At 36.4% G+C, this 27,370-nt stretch overlaps 1 protein-coding gene across 2 annotated transcripts; it reads right to left on the bottom strand.

Annotated features, from left to right (window-relative positions):
* Positions 1 to 601: 601 nt before the first annotated feature.
* On the bottom strand, positions 602 to 21,273 carry LOC119545939 (dnaJ homolog subfamily C member 7). Of its 2 annotated transcripts, none has more exons than XM_037851882.1 (4): positions 20,753 to 21,273; positions 3,438 to 3,890; positions 1,095 to 1,939; positions 602 to 1,023 (listed from the first exon to the last, which is right to left on the bottom strand). In XM_037851882.1, exons 1-4 carry the CDS (start codon positions 20,899 to 20,901, stop codon positions 932 to 934), a joined length of 1,539 nt encoding a protein of 512 aa, XP_037707810.1. In that variant the 5' UTR covers positions 20,902 to 21,273; the 3' UTR covers positions 602 to 931. The 2 variants fall into 2 exon arrangements, with proteins under 2 accessions (XP_037707810.1, XP_037707811.1); XM_037851883.1 differs by lacking the exon at positions 20,753 to 21,273 and adding an exon at positions 14,556 to 14,911.
* Between the last annotated feature and the right edge of the window lie 6,097 nt (positions 21,274 to 27,370).

Below are 27,370 nucleotides of genomic sequence, written 5' to 3'. Positions count from 1 at the left end.
TTTACATTATCCCCAAAAGCAGGCAACATGCCAAAGGTTCCAAAAAATTCCGCTTGGTGGCGTTTGCTCTTTAAGCTAATTTAAACGATCTGGCAACGCCGCAATGACCCGCCATTTTTTAAGATACAATGGCGAACGTTACAAAACTGCTTTTACATAAAATACCAGCAATGTTTCTTTCGAAAATATCATTAAACATCGATGTTTGGCAAATCACAACAATGATTTCTTCACCACTACCTTGTATCCAATTCCTTGGCTATAATAAATACTAACATCATTCAACACTTTCTTTGTTTACTATTTTTACTTGATGTTTTCTCTTCACATATAATCTTCATCGTTTAATTACACAAAATAAAAATGAAATCGCATGCGTTATTGTTTTTTGATTGATTTGTGTTTGGTTTTTTGTTTTGTAACTTAGAAACGAAACTTAAGTGACTGGCTTAATGAGTAGAAATAATATTGGTTATACAATAAGGCTAAGCTTTCGTTAATCATTAATTAATCAATTACTCCGCTAAATAATCTGACGCACGCGCGCAGGCGCAAAATTCGCAAGGCCGGCGGATCCAACAACAACTGGATATAGCAACTGTATGTTTACATATTTCTTTCATTATTTTATTCTTCTTGATTTAATGCCACCGAAAAAAAATCTTAGAAACAACATTTAAAATGTAAAAATACACTTGAAATTTGTCATAAAATGTGCATAGTTTTTCATACAATTTGGCTTGTTATCTATTATTTTTTAACATAACAAAATATGTATTTTTCTGGTTTGAAGGAGGGAAAAAAAATGCAAAAAGGCTTGAAATTTGTGCGCTGCTGTGTTGGGTCGCGTTGGCTTCCGATGAGGCAGAAAAACGGGGGAGTGATGGATGGTCTTCTTCTCTGTGGGCGATGAACAAAACGCTGGGTGGCCTTAGAATTCAAAGTTGAACGAATTATTCCGACCGCCGGCGCCGCCGTTGAATTGGAAGAACGAGCGGAACATTTGATTCGGATCAAAGTCGGCTGGGGATGGACAAAACAAAACAGATTTAGTATTAATTGCCCGCATTTGTATAATCAAATTTAAGCACTACCTTGCTCTTGCTCCTCGATGTCCTGGCCGCTGTCGTAGCGCGCCTTTTTGCGGGCATCGGACAGAATGGCGTAGGCCTCGCCCACCTCCTTGAACTTGAGCTCCTCCTCCTTGCGCTCCTCGGCACTGCTGTTGGCATGCCGATCGGGATGATGGACCAGCGCCTTCTTGCGGTACGCCTTCTTGATCTCATCATCGGTGGCACTGCGCCCAATGCCCAGAATCTTGTAGTAGTCCTTTCGCTTCGACTTCTTCAGCGCAAACTTGGCCTCGCGCAGCAGTCGCTTGATCTCCGGCGTCTTTTCCAGCTGCAATGCCGTCTCGTAATCGGCCACCGACTCCTCGAACTTCTCCAGATCATTGTAGCAGCGGGCGCGCAACAGCAGGGCCTTCAGATACTGGCTGTTCAGCTCCAGCACCCGATTGCAGTCGGCCACCGCCTCCCTGGCATTGCCGATGCGTGTGTTGACCAGGGCCCGATTGTAAAGCAATTTCGAGTTGATATCCTTGTTGTGCTCGTCGATCTTCAGGGCGTCCGTGTAGATGACATGGGCTTCGCGGTAGCGACCCGATTTGAACAGCATGTTGCCGTTCTCCTTCATCTCCTTGAGCTGCTTGCACTTGCTGCGCATCTGCTTGGACTTGTAGTGGTCGGGGTCGAGGGTCAGGGCGCGCTCAAAGTGCAGAATGCCCTTCTCCAGGTTGTCGGTGTAGTACAGGCACAGTCCCCTCACGTAAATCGCATCCGCCGATGTGCTGTCCAGCTTCATCACACCCACAGCAATGTCCAGGGCCTCATCACAACGTCCCAAAAAGGCAAGGCACTCGGCCTTAAGCAGGCGGTATCTGGAGAAATGAGTTACGGATTAGCTTTTCATATATATGTGTACATATGGGGGTTTCAAATCACTATTATGTCGTTTTGGGTGTCTAAAAGTATGCAGTAAATAAAGGAAGTTGTCTTTTCTTAAGAACTTATTACACTTTTGAGTTAAAACAAGGAAGAACGCTATAGTCGAGTACCTCGACTATCAGATACCCGTTACTCAGCTAAAGGGACCAAAGGAAAATGGAGATATGCAAGCAGCAAATGCGCCACCTACCGGCGGTAGACAGATTTAAGCGTTGTGGGCGTTAGAGTGGGCGTGGCAAAGTTTTTTTTGGATTAATCGATAGGTATTGACAAGACCAATACATTTCAGTTAAAATTTTTAATCTAGCATAAAAATTGTGGGCGCCACAGGCTTGGGCGGTTTGTGGGCGTTAGAGTGGGCGTGGCATATTCGCATAACAAACTTGCGCTGCGTACAAGGCTACGGAATCTAAATCTGAAATCCCAATACTCTATCTTTGATAGTTTCCGAAATATCCGCGTTCATATTTACGATTTTTTGAAGTTTGTGGGCGGTTTGTGGGCGTTCAAGTGGGCGTGGCAAACTTTTTTTTGAGTCAATCGATAGGTATTGATGAGAACAAGACATTTCAGTTAAAATTTTTATTCTAGCATGAAAACTGTAGGAGCCACAGTTTTGGGCGGTTTGTGGGCGTTAGAGTGGGCGTGGCACTCTGCTGAAACAAACTTGCGCTGCGTAAGAAGCTCAGGAATCTGCACGCCTAATCTCAATAGCCTAGCTCTTATAGTTTCCGAGATCTCAGCGTTCATCCGGACGGACAGACAGACGGACAGACGGACAGACGGACATGGCTAGATCGACTCGGCTAGTGATCCTGATCAAGAATATATATACTTTATGGGGTCGGAAACGCTTCCTTCTGCCTGTTACATACTTTCCGACGAATCTAGTATACCCTTTTACTCTACGAGTAACGGGTATAAATATATTGTATAATACTTTTAGACATCTAAAAAATTACATTTTAAGGTTTTTTTAAGCGAATTGGTTATACTTTTGAGTTTGAAATATATTGTTGCATACATACTTTCTTATATCTTAAAAAGTGACATTTAGAAATGATTACAAAGCCCTAGGGATTTCTGCGACGATATTCTATTACTTGTAGGTACCTAAATGTATGCAGGGAATAAAGAAACTTAGGCTTTTTCAAGGAATTTATTCTACTTTTGGGTTTAAAAATATTGTTGCATACTTTTAGACATCTACAAATTAAATTTTAAAGCTTTTTCAAAAACCTCGTGATTTCTGTGGCAGCATTGAGGTATTATTATTTCTAGGTACCCAAAAGTATGCAGTGAATAAGGAATGGTCTTATTTCAGTGAACCTTTGAGTTTAAAATATATTGTTGCATACTTTTAGAAATCTAAGAGATTTAAAAGTGATCTTAAAACCCTATTGATGCTCCATTATTTTAAGTAGTACTCACCTCAGGCAGGCTGGTGCCAATTTCAAGGCACTGTCCAGGTAAAAGATCACATTGCGATAGGCCTTCGTGTCATAGTTCGTCTGGATGGTGGCCTCCAGTTGGCGCAACTTCTGCGCCGCCGCCTGTTCGCCACTCACAGCCGTGCTCTGCGAATTCAGCTCGGCGACCATTTTAACGGCCTGCTCGGTGCCAATGATGTCGCCCAAAGCCAAACAGCACTTGGCCACCCGGACGTAGGCCTTCTCGAAGCCCGGATCGAGCCGAATGGCATGGCGGGCGTCGGTCAGGGCGCTATTATAGTTGAGCAGCATCATGTAGCAGGCGGCACGATTGCCATAGTACGCCGCCGAGTCCGGACACAACGATATGGCGTCTGTGTAGAGCTTGAGTGCATTCTGATAGTTCTGCGCCTTGTATTGGTCGTTGCCCAGTTTCTTCTTCTCTTCGGCAATGCTGCAAGTACGGAAAGAGGGGGGAAAACAATTTTCTTGGTCAATCCTTGGGGGCTTAGCTCACTGCACAAAAGGATCCGAGTCCTTTACATAGTCTACATAATTTGAATTTTTAATTTCATGTCGTCGTCAACCGAGGCGAAGTAACTGCTGCGGGGCAAAGTCGCCTCTTCTCAACAAGAAAAATACAAAACGGCCGGTATAAAATGGCACAAACGAAAAGCAACAGGAAGTAATCCGCTTGCCGTTCACCAGACGTCTTTTCAAAATGCACAGTGACACGGAAATTGGGGGAAAAGTGATGCGGAAAATGCATTTTGAATTCAAGGGGCACTTAAATGATATGGTTTGGCTATAATACCTGGACGATTTATACTAAATCCTAAATGTTCGGTTTTTTTAAGCTACTTAAAACTTTCCTGGATTCAAAAAAGTATTGCCAATCTAAACCTAAAATGTTTTTAAGCCTATATTCTTTCACTCAGGTTTTAAAAAATGGATCAAGTCCTTAACAGACTGGATTTATTCTAAGAAGTCACGACAACCTACCTAAACATGATTTAAAATATTATTAAGCTTTAATCGTTTTTTCTGTAGGTTGGAATGACATTTGAAAATAAATGCAGTCAGCTAGTCAAGAAATCAAGCATCTGTCATTTTTTTTTATACAACCAATTCTTTATGAATATCACTATACAAAATCCATTTTGAGATTAAAAAAATCAATGAGACATTAATCACGAAAGGGTTTGGTTTAATGCCCAACATTAATTTGAAAGATAAGAGAGGTACATAAGTCTGAATAAAAAACCACAACAATTATTTAAAAACCAAAGCCTTTTCCCGTAATTAACCATTAATTTCCACTCCCATTCACCGGTTTCCATTCCATTTTCAGCCCACTGTTGCCCCCAACACTCCGATTTTCCATTTGAAGGAAGTGCAACAACCTGCGCCAAGCTCAAATGGGCCAAGAAATTATGGCATCACAATGGCCGCCAATAGGGCGACACTAATGCGGGCGCCAAAGAATCCCGAAAGCCAAAGAAATTCCCCATTTCCCCCCATCCCGGCAAAAGCCAAAACCCACTTGGAGTTGTGCCAGGCAGGGTGTTTTCACTGTACTGCGAAGAGCATTGTCGCCAGTATTACGGGGTATAAGTGCTTTATGGCTGGCTCGTTGTTGATATTCTCGATTTTCCCTCAGTCTGCTTGTTATTTATTTGCTTCTGATTTCGGTTTCCTTTGTGCCTATTTATTTTTGCTCCTGTGTGCCATTAAAAACACATTGTGATATTACAAATATTGTGGGGGGTTCACCATCTATTGATTTACTCAAACTTCAGCTTGATTGGAAATATATAGTAATAAGAACTTTTGATTAAGGTGCAGCTTTTTCATTTCGAAAGACAAATTTGAATAAATTTTCATAAGTTTTAAGCTGAGTTTATATTTCATATTGAAATTTAAAAAAAAAATCAAATAGGTCATTCCATTTTTAAAATGAAGTAATAGGTGGTGCCACCAAAGTCTCTAGGAGTTTGAAATCATTTTTAAATGTGCCTAAAAGTATGCAACACTATCTTTTAAACTGAGAAGTATAATGAATTCATTTGAAAGACGACTATACTTAATTGACTGCATACTTTTAGGCACCTAAAATGTCAAGAGATTTCAAATCCTTTGAGATTTAAGGGGCACAGTAAAAAATTATTTAACCATAGGGCTGCCTACCTATTTTGCTCCCTTTCTTCATTTTGATTGCAACTTGTAAAACTATGATTAGGAAAATGTGTGAGAATTGCGAGTAAGATACGGAGGCCAAACAATAGATGTTAATTACTACGAAAAAAAAAGAATAATTTGCATTGCCCACCGTTTTTTTTCTTTCTTGTCTCTCCAGCAGACAAATACAGAAAGGGCGGTTTGGGTGGTTTTTTTTCAAGTGCTCAGCACAAAACTTTTAATTGCTGCCATAACTTGCCAAAGCGGTCGCGGCCTGAGCCGCAAATGGGGCCAAAATGGGGGTTTCGGATATCTTAGGCGGAACGCAAGGGGGCAGCAACACTCCCGTCGACGGCAGCAGTTTGCATAACAATTAGAGAAACCCATAAAAGTCAAAAATTCGCTCTCGCTTGATTGGGCAACATTTTAGAAAGCCATTTGTTAGGGCCTCCCTTTTTTCCTCGCGAATGCTTCAGCATTTTACCTCCCCCAAAAAAGTAGGCAACGTGGTTTGCATTTGCAATTCAACTTCAATAAAAACAGAAGACGTGGAGTGAAAAACTTCAGCAGACATTCGCTCTGAAATGTAAAAAAATGGCCCAAAACTAAAGAGCTGATTTAAATTAAGTAGTGGGGAAAAAGGTGGGGAAATGGCTGCCGGCACGCCCAAAAACATGAAAGCCCGGGCTAGATAAATAAAGCTCAAAAAGGGAACCGCCACCTGAATGGCAGGAAAAACAGGTAACAAAAAATGGTAAACGGAAAGCGAAAAAAAAGAACCAACAAACTGGAAGCAGAAGAATGAATGCAAAGCATGCAATGCAAATTTAAGCATGTATAGATTACATTTGCGGTCAGAATAATAGCCCTACAAATCAAAGTTTCCCGTAGGGAGATAGCTTTGTTATAATATTTATTACTATTGGTTTTACCACAGCGATTCAAAAGGGATAACATGTTAATGTTACAATTATTTTTTATGATTATATGCTATCGAAAGGATCGTTCTATAAAAACAGGCATTTAGTTGGAAGGTGCCTTCTTTGAAAACTCACATAATTCATAATAATAATAATTTAAAAAAATATTCTATTCTTAAAAAAATAGTTTTTAATAAAAAATTTATTTTACTATATAATAAATTTAATAATAATAAATCTAATATATAATAAATTTAATAATAACAAATCTAATAGATTAAAAAATTGTTTTCTAGGTATAGGTTTAAAGTGCATTGTTTTTTCTAAAGGATTTTTTTTTTAATGCTAACTAGGGTTTATGACAGCTCTTTTCGTTATTACTAATAAGCACTGATCTCATTAATGATTTTATCGCCTACGTTATAATTTATTACCGTCCCGTTGGTGCTAAAAGTGTGACCCCCACTGTGTGTACGTGTTGGTCTGCATGTGCAAATGCCTGCAGGTCACAGTAAAGTTCAATGCGCGATAAGCGAAGTCAATGGTAGAACATTCGAGGAATGTTATGTGCGAGTGCGATGTCTATGGGATATAGTGTGAGTTGGTCGGAATAATCATTCCCTCATGAATATGCATAGGTCGTCGGCAGGGAAAAGGGGTGAAAAAGGGGGGCTTTTGATGACAAAACTTTTCGCACAGCCAACGAAGGCAACTTGGACGCCATGTGACATGAGCTGCAAGAATCATGCAAAGTAGATTGTCAGGGTGTCAAATCTATCAGTTAACTGAAGCGATATCTGGCGACGCACAATTGCTACAGTGGGACCACTTCAATCTGAAGTAGTTTTTCTGCCTGCAAAGTTTTACACATCTTCATGATTACTTTTACCCAACATTTACTTAAGTTTTCCCCAGCGGTAAAACTTGGTCTTTATCAAGCACAAAAATAAATCACTATTTTTCGAGCATGATGGTAGATGTGTTACCTACATTTTCAAAATAATGTAATTAACTGAACTATCTGAAATTAAAGAAAAGTGAGTCCCAGCTAGAACTTTGTAAATTCGTTATGGCTAATTCAAATAAGTTCAACTGACAGACAAAAGACAAAAAGTTTCTGTCAAGAAAGTTTATAGTGTTGCTATCATAAAACTAAGTTCAGATGCACAAACTACTTTAGATGTAAAGAAAATGTTTTTGCTATACTTTCTAAAAATTGCTATATAATTTTCTACATTATAAAGACTTTATATGTATAATCAGTTTGTTTATAAGTTTTTTATGCTTTTATTATATGGACATAGAATAGTAATTGGAACATTTAAATCAGCTCTTCTTATGTACCCTAATTGGGGAAAACAAATGTTAATAAACTCTAAAAAAAACTTTTGTCTTTTTCACTTTCAACCACAAAAAAATTACACTTCAAAATTCAACATCTCTCCTTCGTAATTTCCGCACGAACTTCTCCGTCGCATATCAAAATACCCAGAGCCCTGCCATTTGCATTCCATTAGCAGCCTGTCTCATCAAATTGGCTTTGACAACCAAACAGAAAGGCCAACAAATAAATCCAAGCCCTTATTTTATCCGGCATTTCTACTTACCGCGGCAGAAATGTAAATTCCTCCGAACTCATATACAATTTATTGAGCATTGGATAGAGCGGAGGAGTCAGACTTTTAGGGTTATTACTTTTCGGCATGGGAAAACCAAGGGATTTCAAACACCTTCCATTAAGTGGCAGCTCAGCTATATTATTGTTACGATCTTCTACGATGCACTACCAACGCAAAAACTACGAAAAATATGTGGCTATCAAAAAGACTATTTTAGCGAACACGTCGTTATTGCTGGTGGTCTCTGGCAGCCAACGGAAGCGACTGATGTTGATGCTGCTGGTGTTGCTGCCGTGCTGCCTGCATGTTGCTGCTGCTGCTGGCGATGAATTCAATGCAACGGCACGTCGCGAAGCTTGAGAACCGAGAATGGCGAGTTACGAAGGAGAAAATACGACCATATTGTTGCCGGTGTTGCAATAACAGCCAATGATTTTTAAAGTGGCAACAGCACAAGAAGAAAAATATTTTTTTAACATTTTTTAGAACCCAATTATAGAGGTTTTAAAGGATATTGTTCATTTTAAGACTTTGTGATTGGTGTCCAAAAGAAATCGGAACCAAAACATATTTGTTCAAGATATAACGAAAACAACTTTTTTATAAGTATTATTTATTTTGTATATTATAAGAAGACCCCTTGTAGAGCTTATTTTTATTATAACACTTAATATATGATTTTTTGCATGCACTGTGCCTGCAGTGAGAGAGGAAACTCAGCAGAGAGAGACCAGAGAAAGCATTGCATTGTGCAGCGCGCATGTAAGAGAGTGGTGAGCGGTGAAAGGGGAGAAAGGGGCTGGAAAAATGGGGTGGGTGGTAAAGCCTCTCTGCAGGTGGCTTTAACGATACGCCAGACAATGCCACTCGCCATCTCACAGCCATTTGTTGGTCAATAAGAATAGGAAAAGTTCTAGAAGGGCAGTATGAAATGAGTCAATACCCTATTTTATATTAATCTAATTTATATACCATCTGGGAAGAAATAAAAAAATATTTGGGAAATAAAATACAATCTGTTAAAAATAAATAAATATAAATGTAGCATTTTATATTATGGCTGCTTACTTTTTATAAAAGAATATTTTTTTATATTGGAAGTCAAATAGTAAACATTAAAAATCAATCCATTAACTATCAGTTAATAATATACTAAAACCAAACCATTAATAAATAACAAAAAATACTTCATCTCAACTACAAAGCATTAAACAAATTTAAAAATAATGCAGACATTGCACGCTAATCGCCCTCAGCAAAAGTCAATATTTTATATCATCCCCACTTTTCGCCCGAAAGCCCCCTACAAATTCCACTTCAGTTAACGCTGCGTCAAGTCAACAAACCCTTTGCGAAAGCGCATATCAAATAGTTTACCCGTTTACCCATCACAACACGCTTTGGGAGGCGTGGAAAAGTGGGCGGGGCGGAGAAGCGGGCAGCGGACATGACCTGCCACAAGTTGAAATTGCTTGCCACATGAACCGAACGCACACAGATACTCACACTTGCAAGCAGACAGTACTTGGCACCAGTACAGTAGGAACTTATTAACTTGATTAACACATTTATTTATATTTTATCTTAAATCGCAACCGGGATACAAAATTTGTTACAGTATTTTGTTGTTGGAACCATTTTTATAAGGCTCTATTAAAACTATCTATTCCTATGATCACATTTTAAGTAAACTAAAATTCTCCATATTTAACCCTAACGCCCGTTTTCTCGTTCGTATGGTTAGCTTATAGATTTTAAGCCTTTACTAAGCAAAAATTAATAATATAAGATAATAATCGTTTTGATGAAATTTAGTATCAATTCCATTTAGATACGGATGACGGGACGAATCCTTTAAAAATGTTCGCCATCTTGTTTTTTGGTCTATTTCGGATAGTTTCGAATATTGCTTTCTCGCTCTAACCCAGAGTAACTCGCTTCTTTCTCACTTTTTCGTTTTAAAAGAGTTTTTAAAGAGAGGAACTTAAAGAATTACGAATCCTTAATGTTAAATTTATGTTGTTCAAAGGTAAAAATTAACTTAATAAATATTTCCATGCGAATATTAAACCAATCCTTACGTATTTTTTTCTGTATAAAAAATCTAAGTTGAAGGTTTAAAATTACCTTAACGACAACATAGGACTAACAACTAAATTAAATACATTTTACCAAACATTTAAAAAGATAATTAAGTTAGGGTTTGATCATTTAATTTTTTTAGTGACTGAAATAAGCTTTCACTTTAGCCAAGCTCCACTGTGGGTTATACCGATTCACGTGGACCACGCACAGTAGGTCAATGCGGGTTCTGCGCCTGTGTTTGAATTTGTTTTTGTGTTTGCCCCCAACTGCGTGAACCGGAAATGTTGTGCAGACATAATGGCGGCCGAAAATAAAGGGAGCGAATAGAACAAAAACACTGTTGGGCGAAGAGCCAAAGCTTAAGTGAATAAGGAGAAGAAGTTTCCAATAAATAAAAGAAAAGCCAGCTTAAGAATGGGGCGAAACTTTAGCTTTAGGGAAATGTTCGAGGGAGAAGGTATGTACTACAAAGTTAATGAACCTAGCCAAGAGTCGGTCGGAAAGTTTAAGCCAAATTGCTTGGGAAGTTTCTGGGAAGCTAAATAAATGAGCAAAGGCTTGGAGAATAAACATAGAAAAAACATGTGTCAGAAACACAAACAAAAAGAGAATTATTTGAGACAACCGAAATCTCTATTTACTCACTGGTTTGTATATATTAAATAAGGTCTTAAGCAACTAATAAATTTGAATTAATTACATTCTAGGGCAAGGCATGTCCTAATTAATGAACACTATGAATCACTATTGTTACACTCTCTATAATTTTCAATTCTAAGTGCCTAGCAGTTTTGGTCATAGGAAAACTTTTCCCTCAGTGAAGAGGACTAGAGCTTGCTAACCATTGTCTGCACAAGTGTGGGTTGAGAACTAATGCAAACAATATAAAATACATAATTGATTGTTGTCTCGCAACCGCCTCCATAAGCACCATCATCATCATCATCACCATCGTTATGGAACACTTGCATATGGATGAGCTCGTGTTCTATTGACACTTGCTTCAATTGAATTTATGGTCCCGAGTTTTGGGTCGTTGTCCGACCCATTATTCCATGTTTTTCCCCACGAGAGGGGGTGGTGAGCGGGGTTAAATGGTTAGTTTCTGCCAGTTGTCAGTTGTTTGCTATTTATGGCACACACAATACGTAATAAAAATATAAACGTACATATGACAACGGGATTTATGGCGGTGTGGAATGTTTGCTTTTAACTTCATGCAACATATCTATTGGATACGTGCTTAAAGTGCGATCAAACTAACACGATTGTGCCAATTAGATAAGAATGATTAAGTGCAATTGGAATTACAAATTGTGTCCCAATAAAATGTAACAACAATTTTTATCTACTAAAGATTAATATCAGACTACGTTGACAAAAGCGTAGATATTTTATTTAAAATTTATTTTTGAAACAATCACTTGATTACAAAGGTGTTGTGAAAGAAAGTAACTTCAATTACAGGCTCATATTGGCCACACAATTTTCCACATCTGGCACGTAGGGAATTTCAGAAATTTCTCCAAAGAAAACCCGACGTAAATCATAGGTTGGCGAAAATGCATTTCCCCCTTGACACAAAGTGGACCATAAAAATATGACCAACGAGCAGCTAAATTGCGTCTCCAAACATATAATTTTAACAATTCCCAGAGGTGGCCAATGGCATATTCACAGACAGGAGCACTCCACACAACATTGGCCTATAACTCTCTCGACTGGAAATGCATTTTGGCCAAGAGATCGGGTTACGTTTGGCCCATGTGAGTCATTTGTTTGGCTACAACTGCAATAAAATGCATGCGAAAATTTAATGCCACTGCAATTTAAAGCGCAATCTGCCCGCCCCCGCCCACAGTAACAAAAATTGCAACTGCAACTGCAAATGCAACAGCAACATGAGCATGAGCAGCAGATACGACAACAACAATGGCTGGGGCATAAAAACATTTATGTCGGGGCAATAAACGACACACCCAGTACGAAAAAAATAGCAGAAAGCTAAAAGACAACACAAAAACCAAAATTATAGTGCGGTAGCAATGCATTGTACATATTTTCCTCATGCTGCAATTTTTTGTTATTTCGTTTTTTTTTTTTTGGATAAGAATTTTGCGCCGGCGACCTCAATGTGCCATATGCCAAAGCTTTGCCACCCAAAATAAAGAAGAAAAAAAGTTGGGGCCAACACACATGTGCCCAGAGACCCAAAAGAGACCCCCTAAATGCTCTCCTAGGAGAAAGGACTGAAAACCAGGGGGCAAAATGGCCGAAAGGCGGTGCATTTGGCAGCCCAGTTGGGCTCTGACATTTTAAAGAGATTGAGAAATGTCGAAAAGATTTTCTTTCGCCAGCTGCTTTTTGTTTGGTTACAGAGAAAGAAAACAAATATCTCTTGGTATCGATTTAAATTATAAATACAGTGGTCGGCATAAGTATTTTGACAAAACAAAAGTTAAATATACTCATAATTTGAGCTTAATTCTTGTAAACTTTGGCATCAATGGAAAGGTAATTTAAATGCCGTTTGAATGATACAATACATTTCTTAACCCATTCAGTACTTATTGAAAAGGACGAATTTGTGTAAGCATCTACTTTTAAACTTTTTTCCTCGACTTGAAAACTAAAATTTTTTGATGCAAAAAGTTTCTTCAAAGAAAAATAATAGTAACTGCAAAAAGAATTTTTCAAAAATCATTTTATTTATATTTTTTATGATTTTTTGAAGGTGACAATGTCGGAAAAAATTTGTATGAAAAAGAGAAAAATATGGCTCAAAAGCATGTTTTTAAGCATTTTCAAAAAATCATAAAAAATATAAGAAAAATGATTTTAGAAAAATTCTTTTTGCAGTTACTATTATTTTTGTTTGAAGAAACTTTTTGCATCAAAAAATTTTAGTTTTCAAGTCGAGGAAAAAAGTTTTAAAAAAAATTTTAAAGTTGATTTACACAAATTCGTCCTTTTCAATAAATACTGAATGGGTTATGAAATGTAATGTATTATTCAAACGGCATTTAAATTACCTTTCCATTGACGCCTATAGTTTACAAGAAGTAAATTCAAGTTATGAGTATACTTAACTTTTGTTTTGTCAAAATACATATGCCGACCAGTGTAAAATCTCTAGAGCACTTATTGTTGAACGATTTTCAATCTGAATCTACCACACTTAAAGTGTGGTATCACTTTGTGGTAGTTTCTCTCAGTGCATGGCTGCTATTTTCTTTTTTGCCTTGATCAGATTGGTCAATGCTCTTTGCTGGGGGTTTGGGAAAAAAGTGTGTGAAGGGCAAAGGCTGGCAGAAAAGTCAAAGTAGTGAAATGAATCATCTTAGAAATAGATATATGTACACACGTTGCTCATCTTTAAAATAGTTTATTTATTTAAAACTTTCACTCTCTTTAAGAAATTGAGTAAGCCTATTGAACAGAATAAATACAATATTTTAGTTCTCACAAAGTTTTCCTTTATAACAAACATCTAGAAAATCAGTTAAATTGATTCTGATCAATTGGTTTTATAGACTCTTATCAAAATGTCTTTTATTGATAGATTGGTTTGTCATCGGAAATATGAATCTATTTCTGTACTTGTTTCTTATCGTAAGTATAATTTCGTCTAAGTATTCCAAGAAACTTATCAAGTATAAAGAACATTCATTTCCTTTATAATTTCATTATTTTCCTATATAATAAAAAGCTTATATCTTTCAGCCTATCAACCATATTACTCAACCGTTTTTAATGTTTGATTGTATAAATTGCTTTTCAATTTCAACGCCTCTGCACGTGGCTACTGTGAGTTACAAAGTGGGGAAGTGAGTGAGAAACCGCGATAAATGAATATGCAAAAAGACACCAGGCGACACCCAAACACACAAAAATATATATATAGACGCACCCGATTCGAGTACAAAATGTGCATACAGTAGCGGATAAAATATTAAGAATATTCAATTTAGTTTAAAATATTTTGTTTATTTACAACACAATATTTTTCAAAAATTTATTTTTACAAGTAAGAAAACACAGGAAGTTGTCTTAAACATTTTCAGCACATATATATAAATTAACTTTAGTATTTATTTAAACATGTACAGATAAATATGGTACATACGTTACTTCATTATTAAACAATATTTGCTCTAGAAAATTTTTAACCAAATGTTCACTAATATTTTGACCTGCGCTGTTTTTAGATGGGTCAACGTCGATTTATTTTTGGTTTCTTGTGTACTTTGGGTTCCGTTTTAGTTAGCATTTAATCGAGTGCGATATAAAACAAAAAGTCATTCCTATAAAACTTACTACAACATTTTGCTCAGCTCGACGTCGTCGAATCGTTGTGGATTTATAAAGATACAGTTGGCTATTCCTTCTGGTCTAAGTTAACTGTTTTTGTGCATATAGAAAGCGACTTGATCTTCTTGGTTGACCCGATCTTCTCCTTATTTCGGGTTGTTGAATCGTATTCGATTTAAGACACTTTTTGCTCATCACAAATATAATGGCTTAATTTGATCGTATTATTGAGAACGGAAATTTTTTAATTTTTTGACAGGGAAAAGAAGACAAACAACTCAAAGCGAAGATTCTTTGTTTTGCTTGTTTACTGAGTAATTCTCCCTTTTCCGCGATTTTTCACAATTTTCGCGACGAGCGCGAAAAACGACGTCGATCGACGCACTGCTGCAATTCGCGACTGAGTGGGCAGAGTGACGATCCCTCGATGATCCCCTCTGCCAACGGCGACTGCAACGCAGCCACTCAGCTGACGCGGAGCGAATCGAGAGAGCAAGATTTGCAGGCAGAGGGAAAAAAGAGAGGGGGCTTTGCAGTGAGAAAAAAATAGCGCCACGTCAAATAGATTTTAGCAGCCTGATAATTAAAGGGGAATTATGCTTGTGTGAACCAATCAAATTTAATTGAGGTCATGCTTAGAAAAAGATATAGAATGAACTAAAAATATAAATGGTTAAAAAAAAAGATAAATGTAATGTAATAATGACATTTTAATTATTTGAAGATTAAATGCAAAGGTTTTTCGAATGTGAGGAAATATTACTCAATGCAAACTATTATTACTTAGTAATATAAATGGTTGTTAGTATACTAGGGTACACAGCATTATTTTATTTTTATTATCCGAAATTTCCTGTGGTTCCCAGTGGTTAAGAGCAATGTTATTATAAATATTATATGAAATTTCCAGTGGTTTTCTTTTCAGACAATATTTCTTAAAATCAAACTCTTCCTCAAAGTCATTGAAAAGTTGTTGCACTCTCTCTTTCCTTGTTTTTTGTTTCTGGTAAATATTTTTTATTTTCCCCTTCTCGGGACCATTTTACTTCCCGTTGTTAAAGAAAACAAACATTTATAAATGTAAATATCTATAGAAACCATATATAAAGTGAAGGCGTGTCGTGGATTTTGAGTGAGACATGGAAAAGATATCGTCTGCTGACTGTCAACTTTTAATTAATGTTTTTTAATAAAACCCAAAATGGAAAGACAAGACAACTGGAGAGCGACTTGAAACAGGAAGAAAGTTGTGGTTTCGTAAAAAAAACCCTGAGATAATAGTTCAGAGAATATGAGAATGCAAAATGAAACCACAAGCCTGCTCCACTTCACTATCAAATTAGGGCAAATGCAATGGCAATTTTGTTTCCGCTGCAACAAGTGAATTGCATTGCAAATGCAATTGAAACCTGCAAAAACAAAAAAAACTCAGCAACCAAAACCAAGTGAAAGTGCAGACACAAAGCAATTAAAACCACGAACATCTGCCATAATGAATGCGAAAAAAAAGAAAATGATTCAACAAAAGGGGAAAAACAGCTTGAAATTTTCCAGAGAAATTGCCACAAATTCCCAAATTAAGAAAATTAATAAAGCCGCATAATAATAAAAGATAATGGACGTAACCAGTTATCGTAAAACTGTAAATATAGATTTAAATACTTGTTGCTCTCAAACTGTAATGGCGCCATCTAGTTAAGTGCTAATTTACAAGCTGCCAACACCTACAGTTTGAATCTGAAAATGGAAATGGCTTTTTCCCCAACCAAAAGGCACTCTCTCTCACTCACTCACTTACTCTCTTTGTGGCTGCACTGGAAAAAAATGGAATTCAATTTGAAAAACCTGTTTTTCTATGTCTTCTAATAAAATAACTCTAGAAAAATAGAAAAATCAATCGGAAGCAAAAACAATATAACATTGAAGTCCAGAAATAGTTAGTTTAAAGATAAGTACTATTGTAAATAAAATATAATATATAGAGGTACTGGTAAACATGAAGCCTGATTTTACTTAAATATGTATGTGTGCAACTTAACATCTTTATAATATTAATCCAGATTATAAGATCTATTAAAGCAGGTTAAATGTAGCTTCACAAAAATCAAAAAGTTTATATGAACTAATATTTTTTTGCATTTCTTTCTATGTACCAATGTACAAAAACTAGCTTCAGAGTCGTTAGAGACTGGCTAAACTGGCTCCCAGATTCGATCCAGACAGATAAGGGAAGACAAGACATGGGACTCTCATGGGTAGCAGATGACGGCTGCCTAAGCTTTTTGACATGATCAACGAAAGATCGGGTTTTTTTTCACTGCTTGTGGGGAAATTGAGCAATTTTCCAATGCATTTAACTTAATGTTTACGATATGATAAGACCTGAGTGGCCATTAATGGAGTTTCCGTTTTAGGAAAATAAATAACAACACTTAAGATCTCAATTTGTAAATAAAAAATTAGTTGATATTTTATTTATTTGTATTACCCACACTGACCTTGCCCCGACATTGAAACCATATTGCCTTCGCCAATATTCGCACACATCTTTCGACATAAAAACCCCATTATATAATCTTAAGCTCAATTGAAAAATTACCTGACCAAAATAATTTAATACGCTTTTGCCCCCACAAGTTGGGAATTACGTAATTTTAAGCTATTCTGCTATTGTCTTCAAGTGACTGCCACTTCACAGATGCCCACAACATCCGCTTGAAGCTTCTCAAAACCATCAAGATCTTTAATAAAATTTAAAAAAAAAGCAAAACATAGTTTCAGCCCTGCCACTGATTTTTCTAATGCTTCTTTTTCCCCTTCTATTGTGTTCTTTTTCTAGCCTCGTGTCGAATCAATAATTTAATTGACCCACTTTGACTGAAGTCGAGCAATAACTTTTCGAGGGTTACGTAGTTGGAGGCTAATTGCCCGAAGTTATAGTTGGCCAAAAGTTTGGCCAAAGCATAGGCAACATTGAAAACAGAGGAAAAAGTAAGCGCCGAGCGATTTTGGTTCGAATCTAGGTTGAAAATGTCTGCTCTGAAAGTGTTTAGCAACTTTGTTGGTGGCCAATAAAATAGGACAAAGTGCTGTCAAAACTGTGCTTGCTGATAAGTTTAAGAAGCAACAGCTTTAGCAATTCCAAGTATTTTAACAAACTGATTAAAAGTATTGTCATTGATTTACTACAACCTTGAGTTGTGATTTGTTAAAGGTATTCTAAGTGACCTAAAGTAAACCTAGAAAGTCGACAAATTTTAAACAGCTGTGCTTATAAGTAATTTGCCTATCAGCAAATCATATTTTAAATGCTGTAATGCTCAAAATGTGATAACGCTTTAATATTATCACTAAAGATGAGCTAAAATTGTATTCTACTCAAAGAGTAGTTTTTTATTTTTAAGAGAATTGTTATTTTGTAAATTTTCGAGTTGAAGGTTGCTCGTGGATTATCATAGTTTGACATTTTATTTTGAGAGTGCTTGTTCTTTATTGTTCTTTCAGCGGTTATAATTTAGCTGATTGATTGCTGCTGGCTTTAATGATTCTTGATTGGTTTGTTCATGGTCAAAAATTAACACAGTTAGCGAACAATAGTGAAAAAATATTACAAATATTGATGCAGAAGTAAATTTAAATATAAACACTTTCGTAATTTATTTATAAAAAACTTTTTAAAACCGTTTATATATTTTTTTACAATTTTTTTTTTTGTAGATTACATAAAAACATTTCCCTTTGACATTTTGTTGGCACACCCAAACGACCTTGAACTTGACGGGCCGAAAATGTCAAGCCGGTATCTATAAATATGTAATAGCACGAGTAAAATCAATAGATTGGATGCTGTAACCCCTCTGCATCAAAATAAAATAAAATTTCCCCATTTATCGGGGTCGGCATTTCTAATTTATCAACAGGTTGACTCATAGACCTCCAAACGGGTTCCCTCATCATCTGCTCTTCCCATCGTCATCATCAAGTTTCCAAGTAAGTGCAAACAACAAAAATCATAATAAACCTCTTTTTTCCCGTGGGGATGAGTCAGTTTGGCCAGACAAGAGAAATTGTTCCGCTTTATTTTCGCGCCCAGTCCTTGAACTCTATAAGGCGGAATTGAATTACTTATGGAGATTAGAAAAACGCTGAAGGCCTGAAAGGTTAGAGCGTTTTTTGTTTGCGCTTGGGTTCATTCACATTAAGTTTTATTTTGGCCAACTTTTTCGGGGTAGCGTGTGTGTAGGTTGCCCTCAACTTTTGACATTGTCTTGGCTACGCTCTTTTTGGCGATGACTGTACTTGACTTTGAACATGATCGGGTTTTAGCTTTTTAGACGAATTTCAGGGACAAGAGATTGTATCCCCTTCTTAACAAATCACATGCTGACTACGTCCGTGCAAATCTTATCTATCTTCTATCTTTTGTTCTGTTTTATTACCGATTACTCATGGAAACAAGAACAAATAACGCAAATTCTAGCGGAAACAACGTAATAAACACCAAATAAATTTCACAGGTATATAATAAAACTCAGGAACGCCTGAGACAAACCCGATTTTCCAAATATAAACTACTTTTTTTCGCCACATTCAAGTGTCAACTTCGATTATCCAAAAACACGGAAATAAATAAAATAGCTTACATATATTTAAATGCAAATAGCAATTGTTTTTCCGCGTAGTTTTTGTGTGGAAATAACGAGAAAAGAAAATCGAAGCAAATGAAGCGTGTCGAGAACGAATTTATAACTGTTTATGTTGGCAAATTGGCATAAATGTTTGCAATTTAAATGTCAAATGGGATTAGGGTCAGAACTTTGAGATACAAAATGTATTTTATAGGGCTAAACTAAAAAAGGGTAATTTTATTTAGTATCTTATGTTTATTCAGTGATTTTTGGAGTTCAACCTAATTTTTTTAGTAATTTTTTCTTTTACTTAGAACTGACAGTGACTCCTAAACTGTGGCTTTACTGCAGGCTTGTGAAATCAAAGAGTCTTGAATTTCAAAATTTAACGTGCCCACACACACAGAGGAATAAAAAAAAAAAACATTGGGCGGCAAGCAGAAAGTAAAACCAGTTTCCAACAAGAACTAAACAAAGCGCACCTAGCAACAACAAAGGCCAAACAGTAGAACCTTCCTAAAGCAACAATGTTTAATATTCTGCTGTTAATAACCAATATTTTAAGAAATTTAGCTTTACGACTACAATTTAGAAAGAGAACTTTTAAAAATTAAATTTTTAAATTAAATTCAAATGGCATCCATGGGTATTTCTTTAATATTACTATGTTTTCAAAAAATACCATATTAAAATGTATATAAATTAAAATCTAATGATATTCCGTAAATTATAGTATTTTTAATACAATAAAGAATAAATAAACAACACCACTGTTTCGTCTTAAAGAGTGTCTACTGTAAGTGCAGGGCGTGTGCGTTGGCGTCGCTGACGTTTTGTATCTTTTTCTCTATATTTATTTGCTACGTTTGGCTGCTGCCCATGACCATGTGAAATGGGTGAGACAAGGAGGGGTGATGCGGCAGGGGGTGGGAGTGGGAAAGAGGCGGAGAGACCCCGGGCAATAGATTACATAAAACAGCAATGCAAACACACACTTTAACACCTGCTGTTATCGCACAGTTTGGCATTGGTTGTAATAGTCAAACTAATAGTTGTAAAATATAGAACCCAACAAGCAAAACTATTCCAATTGGTTTGGCCCCTCAAACTGTAAGCAATGGATTTATAACTTTAAATTGGCTTTGTAATCAATTGTCTTTTCTTATCAGCAATTTATGACCAAACTAAAATTGTTTAATCGATTTCCACAAATTAACTGCGCATAAACAAAATCTGAGGTAACTTTTGTGACTAAGTGGATTGTTTGTAATAGCCAAACATATAATTATAAAACAAAAAACTATACCAATTGGAATGAGCTATCAACATTTAAGCGGTGGTTTTATAACTTTGTTGTTTCTATCTTTTGTTTGTAAAATTATTAAAACAATTAAGTAAACAAATTGGTAGGTGATTTTATGATTTTGCAATTATAAATTTAGCTACTTTTTGAAAATTTAACTTGGCATAAACATGGTCACAGTTTGAGAGTCAGCTCAAAGGCACATTTTCAGGTGTGCTGTTATCGTTGGTTTGAGAGCCACTGTGGAGATTCGCCTTTTTTTTTTTACTTACGTTGCCGCGTCCTTGGGCACAATTTCCTCTGCTGCAGCGACGCTGGCGTCGACGCCTGGCTGCTCCACCGTTATTTCCACGTCCATCTCGGAATTCGATGAGGTTTCCTCCCGTTCGCTATCGCTAATTTCGATGACTTCGTCGTCCATGCGTGGCAAATTCTAAGCAGAAGCAACAACAGCGATCAGAGTCCAGTGCCTGCCAAACGTTGTTATTTGTCAATTCCTCTTTTTTCTCACTGTTTTTTTTCCTTCGCGTTTGCGTCAGTGGCGAAGTACGCGTGTGTGTGTGTATGTGTGTCGCACGCGCGCTGTGATAAAAAGTTCCCAAATTTCTGGTACTTTCTTTATGTTTGCTTTTACACGCCCGCTCCGCTGATTACACGCCCGCCTTTGGTTCCGATTTAATTTAATTGCACGGTGCCTGGCTAACTGGTTGGTAATTTTGAAATTTATAATTTCGAATAGCCAAACGACCCGAAACAGACGGAAAAAAGCGTGCGATGCGAACAGCTAGAGGTGGCGAAACATCGATGACATCGATATTTTCAGTATTTTTGTGTTTGAACGTAAGCAAACGTAAGCAAACGTAAGCAAACGTAAGGATCCGTAAGAGTAAGGGGAGATGCAAGATTTCTGGAAAAGAATATGATAAACAAAATATAAAAATACGAAATAAAAACTGGATATTGCTTATAATTTTAATTTTTTAAAAAAAACAATACTATTGATAGTATCGAATTTTGTCTCCCAAAACATCGAAAATATCGAATGGGGCCACTATCAATAGTTTCCCAGCTCTAGTGTGACCGCGCCGGTAAAGGTTACAAAATACCATCCTCCATACAAAATATAATTATCCACTTTGTTCGTGTCTCCGCTGTTATAGTCTGTTCAGACGAGTGTGTTTCTGCATCAGCGACCGAATTCCGCTTCAGCTACTTTTTCTCCCATAAGAAGTGTGGGAAAAAATTCAGCTGTTCAAACTTGAGCGAGGGACCAGCAATAGGACGCAACTGCCGTAAGAGCTGCGTGCGAAAGAAGAGTACAGATAGTAGGGGTTGTATTCAAGACTTTATTATGTGCTAAACGACAAAAATAGGCACATATTATGAATTTAACAAAGCTGTTTACGTTAAGACTGATAACGATAGGCGAAAAATCGATATACGACTATCGACGACTCGTGAGTTCAGGGAGTCGCGCAGCTTAGTCAAGTCATGGAACTGGTTCCTTAAACCGGATAACTCCCAAATGAACCAAGGTTTAAATCCGAAAAGTTTGAGTGGTTTTTGGGCGAAGAGAGGCGTGAAAAAGTGAAACAAGCAAGGGTGAGGAAAGGGCAAAAATAATTGGTCGCAGACGGTTCTGTTGGAAAAAAATATATAATATTAGAAGTCAAGTTCCTACCCAAATATTCCGTGAGGGAAAAGCCTGGATCAGGAAAATAGACGTACGTAAGGAGAGACGAAGACCAGCCACCAGGAGGAGATCTAAATTTTCGACAAGAAAATTGGCCACTCATCCCCGGGTGGCCCCAGGTTTTTATTCGCCCTTAAAATTACATTTTGCCACAGAGAAATAAAACTGCAAGCGGCAAACAAATTCAGCAAGCCGAAAATTAATACAGAAAAATTGAGACTGATATCTTTGATTATGTAACCCGCCCAAATTAATTTAGTCCTACTTATATCTATTCAAATTATTTATTTATTTAACCTATTTATTTACACCAACCCAAAACTATTGGAATATTGTTTATTGTTATTTATTTATTTATATATATATGTGTTCCCTGTAAAAGTTCGGTACCGTAGGTAGGATTATTAAATGTTAAAATTTAAGAGAAAATTGTGAATTATAATGTGAAAACGAAATTAAGTCGTGTGAGTAGAAATTCGTGTTGGGGGGTGAGATGAGTTAGGCGAGGTAGCACGATCCACAAAATAGAATTGGGAGATGTGTCCAAAAGAATGTTGAAGGGTACACTCATGGTTGGGAGGGACTCCAGGACCAAGAAGAATCCGTCGTGAAATTGCCGTTGTCCGAGTTTGAATTTTCGTTATGTTTTTGTTGTGTCTGCTGCGTAGACAACATTGTTGGTTGTTCCCCTCCCTGGGATGTTCGTTGACTAGCCGGCATCTACACTGCGCGAAAAGCAGCACACGACAACTTAAGGCGTTTTTCTGGGTAAAACAACAAAATAATGAACATCTAAAACAAACTGTCCTCGAATTTGGTTTAATATTGATGAAAATAAGAATAAACTAAAATTGTACATGTCTTTACTTTGAAAGGTTTTCACCTTACAAAAATTATACTCAAATAGGAACTTATAATACTAGGTAAGTAACGGTTCTCGATACAAGTGTTATACCCCAGAGAATAGGAAAAAACAACCAAACACAAAGAAGCTTCATTTGCTGGCATAATATTTTCTTACTCGTTATGTCACACAATCGTTCATAAACTATCCAAAGTGCCTAAGAAATCTAGCTAAGCAACGATTGAAAAACCACTGGGATTTGTATTTGTGACCAAAATCTAAATCCCTTCTTTTCCCCCAAAATAATCAATGTTTTGGCTGGCATATTGCAAATAAATTACAAATTGAGATTTTCAATAAAAATCTAACATTAACAAAGAAGGCTTACTCTTCAGTTTATAGGAATACTGACAAATATTCTTTGATTTTAAAAGAATATCCTGTAACATTTGTTCATAATAACATTTGTTCATAATAATTTGTCATCCCTGGTTAGCTACATTGGATCAAACGAAAAGGAAGAAAAGGACGACGGGTTCACTGGGCTTACTTTACGTATACTTTCGAGGAAAATGATATTCTATTTGGAGCACGTGATGACGGGCGATCGGGTTTTTCTGGCCGAAAGCGAAAACACCCTAGTACGCGACGCCGACTGCAGCTTGAAAATGGAGTACGACTATATATCCCGGAAACACGTCCCCATCTTAGTTGAAAATGGAAAGATTTTCGTAAAGGAGCTGGTAAGATGCGGTATACGATAGTGGAATCTTCAACTAATTCTCTAATATCCATAGGAGTCCCGCAATAGCACACTTGTAAACTATGTGGGTTTCCGGGTTGGTAAAGAATATCGGGAAATCTCCGTCGGCGACCTTCTATTATAGCTTCGGTTTCTTTTGACATATTATCTTATGCTATTGGGAATTTCTTTTTTTGTATTTTTAAGAATTTCGAATTAAATTTAATAATTAAACTGCAAGGGTATACAAACTTCGGCTTGCCGAAGTTAACTTTCTTTCTTGTTTTTATTTAGGTTATATTCCAGTGCATGAACCAACGTTTAGTACTTGGCAAAAGAATATTATTATCAAGGTTAGGACTAGCATTACGAAATGTACGCAGCAAGGATTGAGCTCTCCTAGTGATTCTAGTGTGAACATACCCGAGATTTATTTAAGTTGTTGAGCTCTCCCAATGACATTAAGTATTCAGAAAAGGGATTGAGCTCTCCTGTATATGATAAATTTTTGCCACAAGGATCGAACTTCGCTTATAATCATAAATTTTTACCCAAATAATTAGGCATAATTCTTTAAAAAAATGTGGCATTAACAAGAATTAATAAAGGCTTACATTTGCAAAACATTAAATTAAGAAATGAGAACATAAAGTTAAAAGCCAATATCATTGATGGATTAAATAAAACTATCAATGAAAAATTGTGTAAACTTAAGGCTGTCAGTTCGCCTCTGGAAATGCAATGTGATGCGCTTTAAAAAAAAAAGAAATTTGGCCCATTTCTAATGAAAATGACTCATTGCTCTTTGCGAGCGCTTAGCACCCAGCAGCGGGTGTCAGAGTGAGCTCCGAGTAGAGCTGGTAATAGAGGTATCAAAACATCGATGCATCGATGTTTTTGAAATTTTCTAAATCATCGATGTTTTTTTTCAACCATCGATGTTTCTGTGCCGTCACTATTAAGAAAAAAGGCAAAGGAAAGGTACGTAAAAGAGCAGAGCCAGGAGAAATTTTTAAAGTTTTCCTCTTTACCAAATCGACCCTTTTCAGGGGTACATAATATTCATTAAAGAGTTGCAAAGCATAAATGTATGTATATTTTGTGTATAAGTGAAGATACACTTACAGTTACTGGTGTTTATTTAAAACACACATGTTAAATGCAACTTAAATCATTGCAAATTACTAAAAACAAAACCAACAAAAACAAAAATTAAAAACAATAAGAAAAAAGCAAAAACATTAACATTAACGTGTGCGTGCCCGCTGTTGGTTTTCGGCGATCGCCAACGGACCGACTATTTAAAAATTCCCAAAATTTAATTTTAATTTTTTAAAACATCGATGTTTTGGGTGAAAAACGTCAAAAACATCGATGTCTCAATACATCGATGTTTTGACACCTCTAGCTGGTAACCCATCGATGGCGAGGATATCGATGTTTTAGAGGTATTTTTGCAAGCTGTAACTACTATCGCTATGGTATCGAATTAAACCAATTTGCTAATATGTGGGGTACTCATCAAATAAATTAGCTAGGCAAAAGGATCAAAAATTTTAAAAAAAATTGTCGGCAACGACGAAAAAAAGTGTGCGATGCGAACAGCTAGAGGTGGAGAAACATCGATGACATATGACATCAATGGTTTCAGTATTTTCTGTTTGAACGTAAGCGACTCCGCTGTGTTATAGTATTTTCAGACAGAGTGTGTTTCTGCATCAGCGACCGAAATCCGCTTCAGCGACTTTTTGTCCCATAAGAACCAGTTTTCCAACACCTATGGAGAAATCATTTGTCGATTTTGGGCAACTAAAATTTCTTAAGTCATTGTTTTTTTCTGAAATCAGTGATGATGAATGCACAACAGATAGCATCGCGGAAGTGACTCAGGTCGGGAAGAAATGTGCCATTTCGGCGACACTTCTCGCAATCACTTCTGCGTTACTTCTGGAAGTGTCGCCACTTCTATTGTTTTTTCCCACTAATTTTGTTTTTGCAATATGTGTACTATCGTCTTTCTATCGCTCAGAAGTGTCTCAGAAGTTACTTCTTCGCGATCCCGACCCTTTTTGTTTTTGTAAAATATGTACTATCGTCTTTCTATCGTCCAGAAGTGACTTCTACGCGATATATGTATGTATATTTTGTTTTTGTAAAATGTGTTCTATCGTGTTTCAATCGCGCAGAAGTTACTAAAATGTGACTTCTGGACGACAGGCGACAGAAATAGCGCCCTTTTGCTTGCTTTGCTTTAATATATTCTTAATCACGATCTCTTACCCAGTCAAACTAGCCATGTTGTTGTTGGGATTTCAGATTTAGATTACTTAGCTTCGTACAAGTTTGTTATGCGAATATATCTAGCACACAACCAACCCGAAATTGTATCTTAAACATATTGCTCTCGTTAGTACCCACACAGAGAGACTTATTCATGTAATTTGCACTCAAATTGAGAATTTTTGTACTCATAAATTCAGCATGAACAAAAATTCTCACTTTGAGAGCAAAATACTCACTTTCAGTAAAAGTTTTTCAAAAAATGTTTACAGTTGTACAAAGTGAACTCATTTTAAGAAATAATTTAGCTTAAATTTTAGAAACGAGTATCCCCTTTTCTCATACTGAAAAATTCCAAGCGCTCAGACTGAGAAACAAGTTCTTGATAGTGAACTTCTAAATTTTCAAATGAAGAACTTTTGTATTTTAACCCATTCCACCCATTCCCAGAAAAAAGGGTAAAATTGGGTAAAAAGGGGAAATGGATATATCAATTGACCTAAAAAATGTGTTGTATACGTCGTATCATTGGAAAGCCTTTTCTTTTGGCCACAAAAGCCTCCTCGAAATCAAACAAACCACGCCGGACTAATACGTTTACAGGTTTAAATGCATCTTTCAGAACGTTTAAAATCGAATGATTCATTAGAACGAAGAATATTTGGTACACATGGCGTATGCGTATTATTATTAAGTATTCGACCATTAGAACAAGTGACGCAGCAGGCAGCTGAGAATTAATAGCCGTATTGCGCATGTCAATAAGCATTTTGTTTCGATTTACTTCCCACTGACCGAAAAATGTCCCATTTTCTTACTGACGATGGCTTGTTGCTATGCAGCTCACTGACAAACACTGACATAACTGATAGATAACTGGAGGTTAGCTTTTTGTCGTTATTAAGGCGTTGTAATTAAATTTGAATAATACAAAAAATTTTAATTTGATACATATGTATTACAATTAGTAATGAAAGGGTATTACCTTTTAAAATAATAATCTTTTTTTATATGCCAACGTAGCACTAAACTATTTATGAATTTACAAGACAAATATATTATTTAAATTTTGTGTTTTAAGAAATAACTTAACTTTTTACCCACTCCAAATAAGTTGCCATTGTAATTTTCATTTTTTGAAAATCTAGTTTCTTGTTGCATACTTTTAAGTGTCTTACTTTATTTTTTTCATATGCTTGGTAAGGGGTTAACGCAAAAATCTCTTGTTCCCACCCAGATTATTTGAATAATAATAATAAGATAAAATATAAAATGTCAAAAAATTGGAATTTAATTTTATAATCGTATTTAAATGACTCCAAATATATATG

The sequence above is a fragment of the Drosophila subpulchrella genome, chromosome 2L (assembly GCF_014743375.2).
Source record: "Drosophila subpulchrella strain 33 F10 #4 breed RU33 chromosome 2L, RU_Dsub_v1.1 Primary Assembly, whole genome shotgun sequence".
In the NCBI taxonomy this organism is placed as follows: Eukaryota; Metazoa; Arthropoda; class Insecta; order Diptera; family Drosophilidae; genus Drosophila; species Drosophila subpulchrella.
This window is presented reverse-complemented; position numbering and strand designations above follow the sequence as displayed.

Excerpts from the sequence above, each read along its gene's own strand:
- LOC119545939 (XM_037851882.1), bottom strand. The coding sequence starts at position 20,901 with ATGGACGACGAAGTCATCGAAATTAGCGATAGCGAACGGGAGGAAACC. Across the intron at positions 1,940-3,437 it reads TTGGCACCAGCCTGCCTGAG|ATACCGCCTGCTTAAGGCCG; the intron begins GTGAGTACTACT and ends TCATTTCTCCAG. Across the intron at positions 1,024-1,094 it reads CATCGAGGAGCAAGAGCAAG|CCGACTTTGATCCGAATCAA; the intron begins GTAGTGCTTAAA and ends GTCCATCCCCAG.